Source organism: Protopterus annectens, chromosome 1.part1 (assembly GCF_019279795.1).
Source record: "Protopterus annectens isolate FY-2018-M chromosome 1.part1, PAN1.0, whole genome shotgun sequence".
NCBI classification, from domain to species: Eukaryota; Metazoa; Chordata; order Ceratodontiformes; family Protopteridae; genus Protopterus; species Protopterus annectens.
The window spans coordinates 365652311-365671111 of NC_056726.1; the positions used below are offsets into that span (position 1 = coordinate 365652311).

An 18801-nucleotide genomic window follows, 5' to 3' on the forward strand; every position below is an offset into this window, starting at 1 on the left:
CATGAATGAAGAGAGACTCCAGTACAAGTGGTATGTTGCCTGGGTCAGAGTGGCGATCCCACAGCTTGTAAAAATACAGTACAGTAATTTACTTATGGCGAGCTGTACGTGCAGAAGCTCAAACGAGTCCTACTGCTTGAAAAAAAGTTGTCAATATTAGTTATTTCCGATGTAAACAAAAACAAATCACTTTGTATCTACATGTGCAATAGGTGGTCTAAGTGGGTGCTCTCCACAACTTTAAACAATGTCTTGGTAACCACACCCAAACTCCTGTACATTCTCCAGTGTGAACAGAGCTTACAGGAAGTCGGGTTTATACAGACCTGGCAAACAACAATAACACCATTAGATTATTCTGGGTAGGTGTAGCTATGTCAAATTGTTTATTACGTTGACAATGTTATAAAAAAAAAATAAATAAATAAAAAAATAAAAAAGGCACAGAAGGGGTAGACAGAAGTTTTAGCCAATATTTGGAGGCCTGGAGGGAACATGTTCAGAGAATTTCAGTCAAGAGTGGTGTTTCATTCTTCCACACCGACAAATACTGCACCCCTTTGAATCACACACAAAAAAAGTGTTAAATGATCTGACATTCAAATGCTGTCATCTACATTTGTCTGTGGTAATTTTAAAGACATGCCAGTTAGTCAAATTTACAAGATGTCTAATAAGTACCAAGACCATCCACCCATAGTCTACTATTTTCACAGTCATGATACAACATCCTGCCAAACAGTTTATAATGAATAGAGTACTATTCAATGAGTACACCAACTATAAAACATATATTTAAATTGCCACTGCAAAACAGGATCCGCCATCTTAATCATGAGCATTTTAGGTTGTCTGCCTGCCAATTAAAGAGAAAGTATCCTACATTAGTAACAGAAAAACTAAGGGCGTGTTACTGAATTTTAGTAAGTTCATTCCTCACAACATTGGTACTTCAACTCACCCACATACAACACCCTTTCTATAATCACCAACAAAATCATAAAATATAAAACTAGTAAGAGCTAGGGAATGCTGTGTGTTTTTACAGCTCCTTCCAACATTCCCCCAAAGCATCAGATATCTGTATTCAACTTCAAGTACACACACACACCTCCCCAATGGAGGAGGAGGAGGAGCAACAGGTGCTCGTGCTACAATAAATGGTAGACCACAGATGTGCATGCTCACACACAAACTACAACCATTTTTTTAGCTAACAATTACCAGCATGTTTCTAGGATGCTAGGATGGGGGGGGGGACCTCATCAAACACAGGCAGGAGATTACATGGAGTCTGTGCATCACTGCAGGTAAAAGCCAAAACCAAAAAGTCAGTACCCTGCACAGACCACAAAAAATAACTTTTATGCAACCGTTGACTACACACACTAAAAAACGAGCTCAAGCCTGAAACTGGATATAGTTTCATCCTCAAACACCACACCAGGTCTTTTTGTACCTGGGCGATTGGCTCTGTGGTACCCACAAAAGCATAGACTTCTAATGGCCACCAGTTACACCTTCAACCTCTTTCAGCTTCTAGGCATTAGTCAGTTTGCCCAAATCCAATCTTTCCCCATGCCAAAACTTTGAGTACAATTAGACAGTGTCAGAGACTGCAGCACTGCCCTTTTCAGGTCCAGCACATACGAGATCAGGTGTCTCGCTTGTTGGGTCTAGAAGACCAGTCAGTTCATCTGATTCTTTCAAGCGTTGGGCTTGATGGTGGCTGCCATCTAGTTAGTGCCACTCACCAGGTATCGCATGCGGGTGTTTCAGTGAGCTCTGGGATTCCAGTGGTCTGCTCATGTTCACCCCATGTCCATGACTGCCAGGATTACTCAGGTGTGCAGAAATCCTCTCACTTGATGGCTTCAGCCGCAGGATCTAATTGTAAGCAGGCCTTTTTGCTCCCCCAGGCCACAGTGACCATAGACTCCTCCCTTTTGGGATGGGGGACATTTCCAGGACAGGACAGTTCAGGGCATGTGGTCCCTCACAGAGAACAAGTTGCACATAAACATCCTGGAGATGAGAGCAGTCCTAACGTTGCAAGCTTAGTGCCTCCTGGGGACTATAACAGTTGATATGGACAACATGGCAGTGGTCTGATGAACAAACGAGGGAATACTGTCTTATCCCCTGTGCAGAGGAGTCATGAGTGTGGGAATGGGTGGTGTCTTCTAGGCGCTTTCTTCTTGCAACTCTCATTTCCGGCAGTTCGAAAGTGCTGGGCGACAAACTCAGCAGGTCTATTGCGAGTCCCCACGAGTGGTGCCCGAATCTGTCAGTGCAATGCCAGATTTTCAATTGTTGGAGTCAACCATGCTGTGATCTGTGTGCCGCCTCATGCAACCACAAATGTAGCAACTACTATGCCCTGATCCCTCTGATGGAGTCTCCAAGGGACACTGATTCATGATTGGCTGTCCTCCTATGCTTACTCTCCTACTCCCCTTATTCCAAAGATCTTCCAGAAAGTTCACTGCCTGAAGACCCCCCCCCCCTCACTTCATTGCCCCCTTTTGGCCTAATCAGGTGTGGTTTTCCCTCGTTGGGTCTCATCTGAAATATTTATCCTCCCTAGATATTGGATCCACTTCTGGATCTTGTCTCTCATCCCTGGGGGATTCCACTTACAATCTCTTGGTTCCACCAGTTCCAGTGATCCTTTCACAGTCACGGGCTTCCCCTCTCCCATGAGAAGCATTATCTTGGCATCTCAGAAGGCATCTTCGAAGAAGGTGCATTACAGTAAATGGGAAAAGATTTCCTATTTGAGCCAGACCATGTAATTTGGATCCATTTTTGGCCCAGATTCCTGACATTTTGCTTTTCCTGACACTAGTTTTCTCCACAATTAAGCTCCAGTCGGTGGCCACTTCTAATTTCCATCTGAGTGAGGGTCCTACCTTTTCTTCTAAACTATGTAAAGCCATTCTCAGAGGTCTCTTCTCAGACAGCCTATTAAAGATCCTTTCCTCCTTAGGATTTAACCTTGGTGTTGCAGTCCTTGAAGACCGTTTTTAGTGGACATTAATTCGGCTAAGAGTTTGATTTACAAGCCTTTAGCATTAAGCCCTGTTATGGTCTTCCCGCAAAGACAGGGTATCTCTTAGGACAAATCCTTCATTCTGAAGGCGACTTTGGAAGCTAACCTCAACCATCTATCCAGTTATCAGTTTTCTTCCGTAATTATTCTAAGGGGAGTATACTTTGCATTGCTTGGACATCCTTAGGCAACTAAGTTTTCATCTGGAGGAATGAGGAATTTTGAAAGTCAGACCAGCTTTTTGTGGCCTTTTCCCTGAACAGGAAAGGTCTGGCAGTTTCTAAGGTAACTATTTACAGATGGATTACTAGCTGTATTTCCTACATTTTATAGCAGACATATGGAGCTATCCAAATTGGTTAAAGCACACTCTCCTAGGTCTGTGGCTACATCTTCAGCCTTCTTGGCTAAACTTTCTTTGAGGTTTGTGCTGCTGCTACTTGGTGTAATCCCCACACTTTTTTTGTTTTGTGCTATAAGTTGAACTTGTCTAGGAACAGGGCTTCCCTTTGGTTCCTCAGTGCTCCGGCATATCATTCCTTGAGACCATCCATGGTCCATAGTAGCTGGGGATTCTGACCCATCAATGATGAATGACAATGATAACATCAGATATAGTTATGTATTTACCATAACTTGGAATCTGCGTTATCAGTGTCATTATTCATCACATTCCCGCCCTCCACCCCCCTTCCTTTTGGGGATCTGGTAGAGCTGGAATGACTTTTTTTGGGGGATAGTTTAGTCTCCTGGGCAGACAGTGCTGATGCCTTTTTCGTTGTTCAGCAAACTTTATCGGAGGGTTGCAGATCAGCAAGGGATTGTGGGAAGGGGAGGAGCTTGAGCTGTGGATCTCTCCATTTGCTGGCTGAGATCAGAGGTCTGATCCAAGACCCATCTGTAATTCCAAGTTATAGAAAGTACATAATTCTGTTTATATAGTCATAGAGTCACTCTCCTTCCAGTTTGAGACAGTTTTTAGGGTTACACATCGCTCCCGCATATGCTTCTTTGAGGGTCTCCCAAGAGTTGTATTGCTGGGGATTCTGACCCACAGGTGAGGTAGAATGAAAAGGACAACATCAGGTAAAGAAGTTGTGTACATAGAATACCATTCCATTTGTGTTGTGCAGTTTCATTCTTCTCAACCTTTCCCTCTTGAGCCATCCCCCAGCCTGTTTCTTAGGATATTTGGAGGCGGATAATATTCATTTTTCAGGTCTGAGCCTTCATAATTTCTTGCTGTCTAAACCCAATGGGCAATAAGCAGCAAAGTCTAACTGAAGAGATAGGGACAAAGTAGTGCATTATGGGAAAAGGGAGGAGCCTAAGATTTGGGATCCAAAATCCAGAAAATGCAGCAGAGCTGGCTCTGGGGAGCGGATCAGAGACCCACAGGTGAGGAAGAATGAAAATGGACAACACAATTGAAAATGGACATGCTCCACCTAAAGAAATCCAAGTCACTGCGAGCCACACGCTCTAGGTGAGCTAAACCTCGCCACAACAATAAATAGAACATGCTGGAGGGATAGATTATTGTCAGACACTCCCATGCTTTGGAACAAAATTCCTAACTACATTAGGCAGAGCCCCTCACTAACACTCTTCAAGAGAAGCCTTGACACTCTTCAAGAGAAGCCTTGACGAGTGGATGGGTAACAGAAAATACACCCCCGAGATCACTTCATTGGCACTGCTTGACAGAGGCTCAGTTAATCAATGGGGCGGTGAAAGCAGACACACTCTGGCTAGGTTTATAAATGCCCTCTGACAGATAGCCTAGTACCTGCCTATGAACTTATACACTGCAAAAAAAAAAAAAAAAAAAAAAAGTCTTCACTGTTCTCATTCCACGCAGCCATTAGCATTCTTCTTCTTTCGGCTTTTCCCAGTTAGGGGTCGCCACAGCGGATCACCTGTCTGCTCATGACTGGCAGTGGAGTTTTGCAGTGTCGACTTGCCAGCCCAACCTTCCACAGAAGGCACACACTCACACCTAGGGCCAATATGGAGTGCCCAATCTACCTACAGCATGTCTTCAGGATGTGGGAGGAAACCCACGTGACCACAGGGAGGGCATGCAGACTCCCCACAGAAGGCACCCCAGCAGAGGATCGAACCGGAGAACCTCTGGCTGTGAAGTAACTATGCTAACCGCTACACCACTGTGGCCACCCCCCCATGCAGCCATTAGCATTAATTCACTCAGAAACAAAAACAAAAGCTACACCATTAAAAATATTTTCCTACAATGTGAAGCACCATTTGCTCAGTTTTAAACAAAACTGGGAAGTGCTTTTTTAAAGGAAAACAGCACCCACAGACTCCCGGGTTTATTTCGTCATGGTTTGGCATTTCCTACATTTTACCACCACTCTGGGACCATTTACAAGTTTTTAAATAGTTTTATACATATTGAAGAAATTCTGATTTAGTCTGCCTCTAGGAATCCCACAAGGTAGCACTAGTCTGTAAAAAGTTACATCACATAGACCTCTTTCTTCTTGAAGCTCCTGTCACTGCATTGGATTTTAACACTTCCTTCCGCTCAATGACTACTTAAACACACAAACAGTGCAAATGCCACAGAAGAGACTTTCAAGGTGCTTTTTACTACTGCTTCTTTAAAATGGCTAAACTGCAGTTTTTTTGTGAAGCGTGAATTTTACTACTTTAACTCATCTCTCACCCCCTTCACACCTAACTTCCCTAGCTGTCAAAGCGCTAAGGGCAATTTGAGCTGTTACCTGCTGTGAAGGACTGCTCACAGCAGGAGACTTGACTCGTGTACTGTTTCCTTGTTCTAGCCTTTACTTTCTGTATGGGTAGGGGAAGGACCAGGGAGCTGTGACATCAGAGCAAGGGTGGGGTTTTAGGATGGTCATGGCAATGTCAGTTTGGGGAAAGAATTGGCCAGGAAACTACCTGTATTCAGTGGTCTTGATGACATCATCAATGAATTATGAAGTATGGCTACATCTTATCCATAAAGCTCTGATAAACATAATTCCATTTTCCAACCATGTTTTGACACAACTGCTTCTTGAACATCATAGTATATATATATATATATATATATATATATATATATATATATATATATATATATATATATATATATATATATACACATACATATTTACAAATGCAGCAATATATCTTTAGTATATCCTTTTATCTGTAATGATGTTTTGCGCATTTCTTACGTGATCTACTCACCCAGGCTTTGCCTGCAAATAGTCCATAGAGATCAGTGCTCTACCCCAGTAAACAAAAAGTAAATAAATCATAATTCTTAATTGTTAGAAAGTTTAGGGTTCAAAGATTCTACATTTATCTCATCACTTTACATCCATCCATCCTCAACCGCTTTTCTCATTTTGCATATAGGGTTGGGGTATCACTTACACAGTGACAATCACCTTGAGCCAAGCTTTACACCACCGGGTGGCTAGCCCTGCTGCTATAGCTCATTCGCACCACTCACTCATGCACCCACACTCACTGACTGCCAATTTAGAATGTCCAATCCACCTACTGCATATCTTTGCAATATGGGAGGAAACCCACATGACCGCAGGGAGGACATGCAGACTCTACGAAGGAAGCACCCCGGCCAAAAATCTAACTGGAGAACCGCTTGCTGTGAGGTGACAATGCTAACTGCTGCACAACAATGGCCTAACCTAGCCTCAAAATTTTATATACCACAAATAAAAAACAGTCAAACCTCTGCAGACAAGCCCCCATTAGTTAAGAAAAATTACTGATGCCAAACCAGACTAAAAAAAAAACTGTTTCTACAATGCAGATGTGTAGGATTTTGTATCCCATCGCACATGCATCAAATTTAACAGGGTGTAAAGCAAAATAAAATTTTTTTGGAAAAACACCCATCAGAAATTTTCTTGACCTTATCATAAAGGCACACAAAGTTCTCATTGCATTTAAAAATATTACTGACAATACTCCATACCTTATTGATAATGGAAGTTATGTACGTATGTCAGAGTACTGAGTACTGTGAAAACAACCCAGAGAAAGCAAAGAAAACTGCAATGGAAGAAAAATCAGGTTATTATGAAACACACTGTTCAGGCAGGAATTAAATATCCACTCAAGTCATCTAGAAGATGAAGGTGACCATCTGTAATGGGTTGTAGGAAGGGAGTTTGAAGGGAATGAAAACAGGACAACATGGATCTAATGTTAAAGTAAATAACTCATATCCAATGTTGTCTATTTTCACGCAAACATGTGGGACAGAATCCCAAACTGTCAGCAAAGTGGTATTCAGGAAGGACATTCCCCGAGAATGGTGAAGCCATAAAGATGATTATCTTGACTGTTCACCCAACTATAGTGGGACACAGTGTGTATAGTTACCCAAGTAGCTGCTGCAAAAATGCCATCAACTGATCATCCTCTGTTGAAGGCAAAAGTAGTAATGGCTCTAGCTGAGTAAGCCTTTGGTTTAACTGGCGAAGGGCAAGTTCTTGCTTTGGCACACAAGAGACCTACAATCTACAAAGTAACCCCGTCAAGATGGCTTACAAGAGACCTACAATCAACAAAGTAACCCCGTCAAGATGGCTTACAAATACCGCTTTCCCCAATTTTGACCAGGCAAAGGAAATTAGATTAGTGCAAAAGATTTCAGAAAAGATGACCAGAGTCAAGAGAGTCTGTGAATATCCAGTAAAATTAAGTATTTTCCTTTGCTGGAGAATCCTGGGAAGAGCACCAGATGATGTACAGACAGGTTTTAAGTTAGTAATGGATGCCACCTTAGGGATACAAGATGCATTAGTTCTAAGGGAAACCCTGTCCTTATGGAAAGCCACATATAGTTGTTTTGATTAAAGGGCTTGTAATACCAAGATCATCTGACTGAAGTAACCACAACTAGAAAAATGGTTTTCCAAGACAGAAATGTCAAGTCCATCTCATTAGCTGGTTTATAGGGAAGTTTTGTAAGGACTTGTAAAAGAATGGTAAATGTCCCAATGGTGATGTTGGGTTCCTAATGGGAGATCTTAGTAAAATTTGCCATTAAAGAAGGCTTTAGATATCTTAAGGGATGCAAAGGATACATCATTAACCCCTACATGGAAACTGAACATAGTCAGCAATTAAACCTCAATAGTTGTAACAGCCTTTTTCAAAGTGATCAGACAGACAGAAATTCAAGTATAGGTGTTAAAAATGGATCTAGTCTTTTAGAATGGACCCAAATTGAAAATGTGTTCCATTTGCTGTGAAAAATTCACCTAGAATGTCAACCACTGAAGGAAGAAATCTGGCATATCTGACTAATGTTGAAGCTGGAGGTATCATGCAGTTAATTTTGGGGACATGCGATCCAGAGGATGAAGTCCAGAAGGATGGGAAAGGAGATGTAGATAATGATCAAGCCAGCCATGGTGGGTGTATGAAGAGAGACCACACAAAGGGGAACAAAGTCTGTTCAGGGCCAAAAGGGTGCAATAAAGAATGTGGCCTTGCACTGCATGGCGTTCTGTATGAACTTGCTTACTAGAGGTAATGGGGGGCATACATGAGCCCCAGGTTCCAGCTGTGGCCAGAGCTTCCCCCTGTGACTCCCTGCAGGCCAGTCTCTGACCCCATTCCCTGCTAGAGCTCTGTAGCTCCCCTTCGGTGATGTGCACTTAGTGTTTCATTAAGGCCAAGGACCTTGTAATCAACTAGTGATACCACCTGCTTCAAATACCCAGCCTGCAGTACCAGTTTCTAAACAAATAGAGGACCCCAGCAGGCATATACACCTAGTTTTCTACTTAAATGTATGTAAAGTCTATTTTTCTTGCACTAAAATCTGAAACTCATTCCATCTCATAGCTGCATCACACATCACCAACCCCCCACTACTCCCCAGCAGCACTCTCCTTTTTTTTTTAGGATAAGCTAGCAGAACATTCAGTGGCTTATCATCACTACCCCTAGTGTACAGCTCCCACTCTTCCCTCCTTTACTAGCCCTTTATTGTAGGTTAACTGTAGTTGTATTAAGACCTTCCATTATTCTCCCATTTCGGACATCTTCATACCCCTGCTCCTGTCCCACCCATACTATCCCACATACTACTTTTAAATTAACACACCTCATAAATGGAGAATTTTCTTTTTCTGCCATTACCCCTTTCTGCAATCACAACCATAAGACTCCCTGCTAGGACAAACATAGATCGCACTCTTCCACACACACAAGTTGTAACATAGGTCACAGAAATCCACCAACCCACTTACTGATTGTTATTTGGGCCTTTCCTTTATATTTAGAGGACATAGACTACCCCACTGCACTCAGGCTCACTCCGCTCCCCTACCTCCATTCCCACACATCCCTGCTATCCTTGTATTTATTCTAACCCTAACTCCTCCCCAATATTGCATTATCCAATAACACCCACTCCCGCACTAACATTAACCACCCTGCACCACCATTTCCATCCCCTCTACTTTACCTCTGAATCTCCTCCCCCCCCTCCCCCACTCTCCAGAGCTCAAATTACAATGTCACCAACTTCACACACCCTTCACTACTCAGCGTTTCCAACATTCTTCAGGTTACTATTCTATTCCACTTTCCTCAAATATGCATTATATCAAACAGAAACTAAATTTTCAGCTCTAACCCTAAACACTGAGAAGTACATAGACAGCTTTAGTAAAGTATCAGCCAGCCTAATAGAATGCAACTTTATGCACGTCTCAAAACCCAACATCCTTCTCTATAGTGTTACCAGTGTATTTTCCAATTACTTATTCATAACAAGTGCAAAGGGGAAAAAAAAAAAAAAAAAAAAAAACACATTTAACACATTAAAAAGACATGCTCCTGGAGCATTTCTCCCCAAGCCTCCACCGAAAAATGGCTTTGTTCCAAGACAAAACTTTCCTAGTAAATAAAAAAATTAAAATAAATATCCCTGTGTAGAGACATCCACCCTCAACCCAGGGCCTCCACCTATACCATCATGCAGCTAACAATACACCCGACATTCTATTAAAATCACCAAAACTTGGCTAAAACCACATATACAAGACACCAAAATAATACCCCAGGCTATAACATACAAAGACCTGACAGAATAAATAAAAAAAAAAAAAAGTGGCAAGTAGCCTTAAATCTATCCCAACACCTTCACAATTCTACCTTTCCGCAAAACAATTCCATCCTTCAATAATGCAGAAACCCTGAGAGTAACTAATAGTACAAAACAGTTATGCATAGCAGGACTGTATACCCCCCCAGGCCAAAACACACTCAAGGATGTCCTATCCTGGATGTCAGAAAATATCAGCAACAAGGCCATAATCAGGGGATGTCGACATTAACTGGCAAGACCTGATATCAGACTCCCCAACAAATATTATAAACCTCTGCGGCTACACCCAACTCATCACCAATGTTACCAGGATGCATAAAAGCAATACCCTAGGAGCCACCCTTGACTGAATTCTAGTCTCTGATCCACACAAATATTCAAATCCTGATAGTAACCAGTTTCCCATATTCATACCTAGATATTCCCTACAAATATCCAGAAACCATACAAAAAAAAAAAAAAAACAAACAAACTTTGACAAGTTTAACATTCCAAAACACACCACCTGGCATCCACTTAAAACGCTGCCACTAGAAGATGCCATACACCAGTCCAGCTAAGTATTTGTAAACATTCTCAATAGCCTAGCCCCTTCACACCAAAAGAATAAAGACTAACCATGCTCCCTGGCTTACAAAACACCAAACAACTTTTACAAACCAGAGAGACAAAGTCTGGAAACAATGGCATAACTAAAATGAAGTGAACCTAATCAAATTCAAACTGTTACAAAGCAAGGCAAAAAAAGCTACTGACTTCAGACAAACTACTTATCCAACCAAGTGGCTAACCATAAACACACCCCAAAACAATTCTAGAAAAATATCACAAAACCTCCTCACCTCAGGCTCTAAACAAAACCCTTCACCATTTCCAGACAAACACCTGCATAAATGGCCAACATGTTCAATAACTTTCTTATACTGTTGATTAATGTAACAGACCCAACTTCCACTACAATTCCTAGTTCCAACTTAACTCCCCCCTCCAACTCCTGCTGCAACAACCTTGCTCACAAATACTTCACCTCAACAAATTTCATCTGCTTCACCTACCCCTTCCTCACAACCTATTCCTACCTCCTTACTCCAGAAAAGCAGTCAAAAATTAAAAGCATGCTCCCTTTCCTCAGACAACCTCCCACCACAATACTCACCGCAGACAGCATGGCACATCCGGTCAGCATTCTTATAAAACAGTTCTATCAAAGGGTCCCAGGTCCACAGTCTCAAAAAAAAATTATTCAACCCCTCTACACAAAGGAGGTAATTCAATGAACCATCTAATCATCAACCAACCTCCTATACAAAAAGTGTATACATAAACAATTTCAGCAACTTGAACACAACCTACTCACCCCAACACAACCACTTACTCGCCCCCACCAAACACTGATTCCACCCATCAAAGTACCAGCACTGCACTAAGCTTCTTCAAGGAAGCAGTGAAGAAATCCAATTGACTGGTTACATTACCTCAGTACTACTATTAGATCTATCAAAGGCTCTTGACACAGTATCTCTCAAATTTTTTCAGCAATTTTCAATGATTTGCTGCTCCCCCTCCCTTCAATGGCTCACCGGTTACCTATCCAAACAGTGTGTAAAATGGCATAATAGTCTTTACTACCAATCAACAAAACTGGTGTACCACAACGGTCCATCCTTGGACCCCTACTCTTCAATATTTTTACCAACAACCTACATACCACTTCCCCTCTAAGCTCCATTACCCAACACGCTGACGATACTACCATAACATCATCCTCAAATGGCAAACTCCATCACACTGGATATTTTCAAATCAAAACCTGGCAGAGGGAATCCCAGTTACTCCTACATCACAAAACTCTCTCTAGACAAACATTTCTTGGATAGTACCATCAAAAACACCCTTGCCAATACATACCTGCTCACCTCTCTCCTATACGGTGCCCACATATTTACCAACTTGCATTCTTCTCTAAAAAAAATAAGCATCACTCATCACTGCCAAACCGCAAGAGAACTTAACTGGCTTGAATTCCCTCACTACCTAGTCTATAACTCAAAATAATAAATTAGCCCTGACAGCTGCACTGTCCTTAAAAATATCCCAAAACCCTATACCCACACCCAAGCCCGCCACTCTGAAAACAAAACTCCAACTATCCATCCACATAAACAAAAAAAAAAGAGCTGGACAATGACTATACACAGATGCTATTACAAAGCTTTTGAACTCACTTCCAAATACCACAGAATGCTTCAAAAATTTCAAAGCACACCCTTAAACACTTTCTACCCAATCATATCTGCCCCTGCTCCCACCTAAACAAGTAAATTCTAAACGTTCTCCTTGAACTCTCTTTCCACCCATCCCACATACATCCTAATCAACAAAAGAATGCATCACCAGAAGAGAAGAATGGCCCAGCCAGACACCAGACCCAAATCCAATAAAAAAAAAAAAAAAATCTGTGGGGTGACCTGAAGAGGGCTGTGCACAAGAGATGTCCTCGCAATCTGACAGATTTGAAGTGCTTTTGCAAGGAAGAGTGGGGAAATATTACCAAGTCAAGATGTGCCACGCTGATAAACTCTTACCAAAGAAGACTGAATGCTGTAATTAAATCAAAAGATTTTTCAACAAAGTATTAGTTCAATGGTGTGCACACTTATGCAATCAACTCATTGCATTTTTAATATTTCCTCCCAACAAATTTGTTTTTCAATTTAATTATACAGGTTATATGTCACAGTAAATGTGGGAAAAGTTTTTAAATAATTTATTGTGAACCTTTTTTTTAATATCAGAAAAAAAAACTTGCATTTTAACAGGGGTGTGTACACGTTTTTATATATCCATTGTATGCCTGACAAGACCGGTCATGACTTAAAATGGATTCTCGACTCAGGTCGCCTATTCCAGTAAAAGAATAAGAGCTCATGGCACTTACTACAAATCAGTAATTTCTCTGGCATCCATCACAAATTTCCCTATAAAGGGAAACAGGTTAATCAAAAATAAGCAAGAGCTACCACACTAAAAAAGGCAATTAATTTGCTGTATTATTGTAATTTCACTATGACTTTACTGCTGAAAATGATTGTGGACAAGAAAACAAATTATTAAGTTCTACTTATTTAGCTCAAATCAACACCAACTAAGGACCAAGCACAACTTAGGAAATGTAAACAAAAATATAATAAATGTGACACAAATTACATAATTTTCACATGTTATAAACACAGCATATATTTTACTTCAGTCTGTGTTTAACAGGTACACAGACTGGCTTAAAAACACTTCGGCCATAACCAAGCCAAAAGGCCAATACAGATGCAAACATTTTATACGCTTTTGCTGACCGGTAAGTGTGGCTTGGTTTTTACACAAACCCATTTCCAGCAGAGACCAAACCTCCAATATATTTTGTCAGATACAACATTACCAAAGCATACAGTACAGAGTTTAATGTATTTGACGTAACTAATGAATTAGTTTACTTTTATCAACAAATGTGCAAAAATGGGAAAAGGAGTTGCGGGTGGACGGTCCAGCACTAACACCCACGGACCTTTTCAGACAGAGCCAGAGAGCACCGGCTGGTTAACTGTGCGACTTACTCAAGAGTCACACAATTACACAATGGAGACAGAAGGAATTAAACCCTGGACCACAAGAAGCCTACATTTTCTAAATTGCAGTTACCATCTCTACTCAATATATACGTTTTGGAACATTTATGATGCAAGGAAAAAACAGTTTCAGTGGGAGCCTTCATAATTTTGCATAGAGTTCGACTGAGTTCAAGTGAGGTATATACCAGGGAAAAATAAGAGGAAAAAAAATCCAGGCGAGTATAACACACATACATAAACGAATAAAAACAAAAACAACCTAAAACTAATGAATGTTTAATATGCACATGCAGCAGCTGTAATGGCATCATACTATAAAAGCACAATCATGCTACAAAGTGAATACAATCAAGCGACATAGAAACTATCTTGTAAAATGCAACTGTCAATATATCACAGTAGAGCACTCTTAAAAGATTTCCAAAACAGTTAATCCTCATGCTGTGCACCAGCACAAATGTCCCACGAAATCAAAAGGTATGACAATCGCACACAATGCAGGTGTAAAGACCAATCATGCCCTCGTAACAGAGATACTAGGTTGGGAGTGCCACCTCCAGGCCAAAAGCCGTGAAGCTGTTGTAAGTACCCCCCACCAATTGCGGAGTTTTTATACACATGTTACATACATACATGCACACAGACGTTGCCACCATATTTTCATAAGGACAACCCACTACAATCGATTACAACAGCTTTACCGAATACCTAACCATTACAAACTGGCCGCATAGTTGAAAAATAACAATGTGGTTAACATGCCAACAATAGTGTCCAATGCCTTTATAAAGAAGTAACGATAACATGATGTGCTACCTGATCAGCACCGTCGATACGCTGCCTTTTGATGTCTCCTGCCAACTGCGGCTGTTGTTCCAGCTCTGAGTCTCGTTTGATGCCTCTTGGCAAAGCCACTGCAGCCTGCTGCTGCTGTGCAGATTCAGAATCCCGTTGTATCCCCAGGGAACCGGGGAGCTGTGCCGCCACTTCGGCCGACATTCAAAACGCCAAATTAACCAAACACACCAAAAATCACCACAAGTGCCACGAGCTAAACGTCTTCCCAAAGGAAGAAGGAAAAAAATACTCAACAATCGGCAACAAAAATAGTGTGAAGAAGGCCGACACACCAAACGACGCAGAACACAGCGAAATGCGTAAGATTACAAAGATAGTAAGGGAGCCCGGATTGAACGTTTCGTTCAGCCAGCAGCCCAATAAACGTGTCTCTGCTTTGCAGAATACAAAAAGGATAAAAATGTAGTCTGGCGACCTCAAGCAAGTTTGCTGCGTGTAAGAGCGTAATATCCCAAAACGGAACTGAGCTTCGTACGTAACAGCCTCGTTTTTCGTGTTGCCACACAACACCCTGCGGCACAATTCGGGTTACTCTTATGTTAACTGGTCCAATCCGAAAGCTTGCGCTATAATTCACCAAACTCCAGCCCGAAGGTAATACTCTCGCTACAGTAATTTTTTCAGCAAAACACACAATTTGTAACGGTGTCTGCAAAGATACACTACGACCTTCAACAAACAACCCACAAAGAATGGAGACGTGCAAGACAATTAAACAAAGCCACACTAAGAAAGAGACCGCCGAACAACAGCACTTCGTCAAACTTCGGGACTTTCCGGGGACTAGAGGCGGTCCTACCATCCGACCTTACGCCTCTGGCGTAAACATACCTAGTGCAATGGAATGATTGATTGTGTGGAAATGTAATTTGGAAAGTTTGTCTGGTCACAACTCATTTTCGGCAGAGGTATGAGGAGAAGTGTGTACTCTGTTTTCTAAACTCCATGTCTTGCTATAGATTGTAACCTTCATATCTCTTCAGTAATCACCAGGTCTTTTTGAAAGATCATTAGGCATTTACCTTTCAACATATTCACGTAAGAATCGAGAAAGAAGCAATACATTGGGAGGGAGTATAAAATAGGGACAGTTGGGAGGCCTCTGGTTTTGGCTCAGAATGTTGCTCTGTCCCTTCTAATCACATAAATCTAGCAACTTGGAGAGAAATTGTGACACGTTAAACTTAAACAAATATTGATTAGACTTGTACTTCGGAAAATGCTTGTTAATTTACATTCTCTTATACTATCCACTTCTCAAGGTAATGGAACTAAAGTGATAAAAAGTGTCCCTGATTAGGCATTCGTTTCTGATTCCGGAGGTAATAGGTCGAGGAATATGTTAGGGGAAGAGTTTAAATATTGCAATACACCATTGCACTCCCCTTAAAACACTTGATTGGCTGAAACTTCCCAACCTTATTCTTTATAATCAACTGATACTAACCCCAAAACTACTTCACTACCCTGGAAAAAAAACGGCTCTACAAAATCTACTCCACCCAAGCACCAAAGCTAGAGTCCTGTGATCCAATGAAAAACTTCTGTCACATGTAACCAAAGCCAATAAATCCGCAGGTATATCTCTCTATTAGAATATTAGAACACTGTTGCCGAACAGTGGAACCCCCCCCCCCCCATCTCAGCCACAACTTCCTTTGTTTCCTTCAAAAAGGCCTAAAAATCCCATCTACAGCAATCTTGGCTCTGTAACTGTGACTACCCTGATTAATCTCTTATACTTACTTCTAGCACTCCCCTCTCTCACAGCACTCTGCTACTCCCACTAAGCTACCTCTTTCCTTCCCTATCCTACTTTCATTACACCTGCATCCCACCTTCCTATACTAACATTTATTACATCCATAGCCTAAAATCCACCTTCTGCAACCTGGTTCTGTAATTCTGAAATCCCTGATTAATCTTTATACTACCTACTGCTCTCTACCAACTCCCTCTCTGCACATTATTTCCCCACTAATATACTTTTTCCTTTCTCTCCTCTACTTTCATTTACCCTCACCCACCTGTTATACTGTCTAACAGTGACACAGAAGTGATACCCTGGGTAAACCTACGATCTCCCATCCACTCGTCAAGATTCCTCTTGAAGAGAGTCAAAGAGGTTCTCTGCATTTGGAGTTTTTCTCCCCGTGCCTCCTCTGAAAAAGGACCTGTGTCCAGTCAGACTTTCCTGGTATACAAATGTAAAATAAAATAAATAATAAAATTGCTCTCATAAACTTAGAAAATTGTTAGCATATCGGATTTTACATTAGTATGCAGTTTCCGAGGGATATGATCTCTAAAACTCAAATCTTTGTCATTATTTAGTGATTGCGATTTTCAGTGAGTTGCCAAACACACACACACACACACACACACACACACACACAAACACATTTTACAAGGACAAACCAAAAATACCAGGCAAAAATTTGGGCATTCTGCAGAAATTCTGGACAGGAGAGTTAGGTGATTGTTTATATTAGAGCATACCAGGCTGCGCAGTAACAAGCACCACCACCTGGTATGATGTGGGCCGATCATATAATGTCAGACCTGTTGCATTTAAAAAATAAATGAATCTATGAATCAAGTCTTTTTTTTATAAAGATGAGATAAAAGTATAACGACCAGCGGAGGCTCACTCCCCAGCACCCAAAGGGCTGCAAGGAGGTTAAAGCTGTGTAAACTTGGGGGGGAAGCAGCCCCCTTGCTGGATTTGTGTGGCTGTCTTTCATTGAGATTGTCAGTAATGACCATTAGAATTTCAATGTTTTTATGCATTAACCTTTTAGATGTTCAAAAATTACAGAATTAGAATAACAACTAACTGGCAGCACCATTAAGATGTCAGTCAAGTCAGCACTGCCCACACCTGTGCAAAGTAAGATGGTGTGTCCTAAAGTAAACGTTCAGCATGTAGTTATGCATAGACAAACTGAGGATTCAGATCCCTGCGGCATAGCCTGGGTCTGTGCCTCTCAGCTGTTCCTGATTTTTGCCTCATATTTTAGCCCTGTCCCCAAAATATTTTTGACTTTATATAAAGTCAAAGTTTATAATGCCAGACATTCCAGTTTCTTACATTATATTTTTCAGGAAATACATTTTGATGCAAAACATGTCTTATTACCTTTTTAACTGTTCTAATAACATTTAAAAATTGTCTCCAATTTTGGGCCTTTGTCCCCATTGTTTGCGGCTTTGTCCAGAATTTTTAGCAAAAAAGTTAAAAGGTATGTAGGCACTCTGCCTTCACTCTTGAATTAGAGCCCATCTTTCTTAAACTCCTTTGCCTGAGGCATCTCCTTCTCATCATTTGCAGAGTGCAGTCCAGTATTTTCAAGAACCTTGGCCTCTAATATGATGGTCATGACATTAATTCCAGAGGTTTCACACCACCAGTCAGCAGGTCAGTATTGTGCACCGCAGCTTAAAATCACTTGAATGTAATTGGACAAAATTGTTTGCAAACAGAATGATGAAGCCCTGATCCCTATGATGTCTGTTGTCCAGACATTCTTTTATTTATACCAGTTTGTTAACCTGGTAGCAGATCTCTTTAAGAGACCATTTTCAGTCATCAACCATGTCATAATGGCAACACCTGAAGAAATGGCATTACAACATAGCATCAAGAAAACATAATGCAGTGATAATAGGGGATGCACCTTTATATTCTTTTCATGAAAGGAGGTTAGGCAAAGCACCCTCTTGTCAGTCTTATGCTCATCTTGAATGCTGTAAGCATAAGGCTGAAAATGCAGACACAATATTCACTATTCAGACACAAAGACCAACTGGCACACAGCAGTACCCTGGAACCTGTAATGTCATAGCACCTCTCATAAGATATTCTATGGTACTGGATCATTGTCCTTCTTTAGAGCCACAAACCCTATGTAGACAGTGCAGGTAAACTCACACAAATCCTCCAGTATTTATACAAGGACACAGAGTTGACCTATGATCGCTAAAGTTTTTTTTGCTCCTTCTGAATCAGATACGTGACTATGGGGGAAATATATTTCCAGTGCCATGGTATATTTTTTTTCCAGAGACACTGAGGAGCATGATCACTTTATAACTAGAGCATGCCTTTCAATCATGTTTGTGATGATAAAAGTCCT

At 41.1% G+C, this 18801-nt stretch overlaps 1 protein-coding gene across 6 annotated transcripts in view; it reads right to left on the bottom strand.

Annotated features, from left to right (window-relative positions):
• The window catches only part of RBFOX2 (RNA binding fox-1 homolog 2), a 2020637-nt gene extending 2005200 nt beyond the window's left edge, over positions 1 to 15437 (bottom strand). For 2 of the 6 annotated variants that reach the window (XM_044075312.1, XM_044075317.1), the window contains exon 1: positions 14624 to 15437. In XM_044075312.1, the coding sequence (XP_043931247.1) occupies positions 14624 to 14806 (183 nt within the window). In that variant the 5' untranslated portion in view covers positions 14807 to 15437. The remainder of the gene's footprint in view (positions 1 to 14623) is intronic. The other 4 variants (XM_044075315.1, XM_044075291.1, XM_044075316.1 and 1 more) reach the window with 4 other exon arrangements.
• Between the last annotated feature and the right edge of the window lie 3364 nt (positions 15438 to 18801).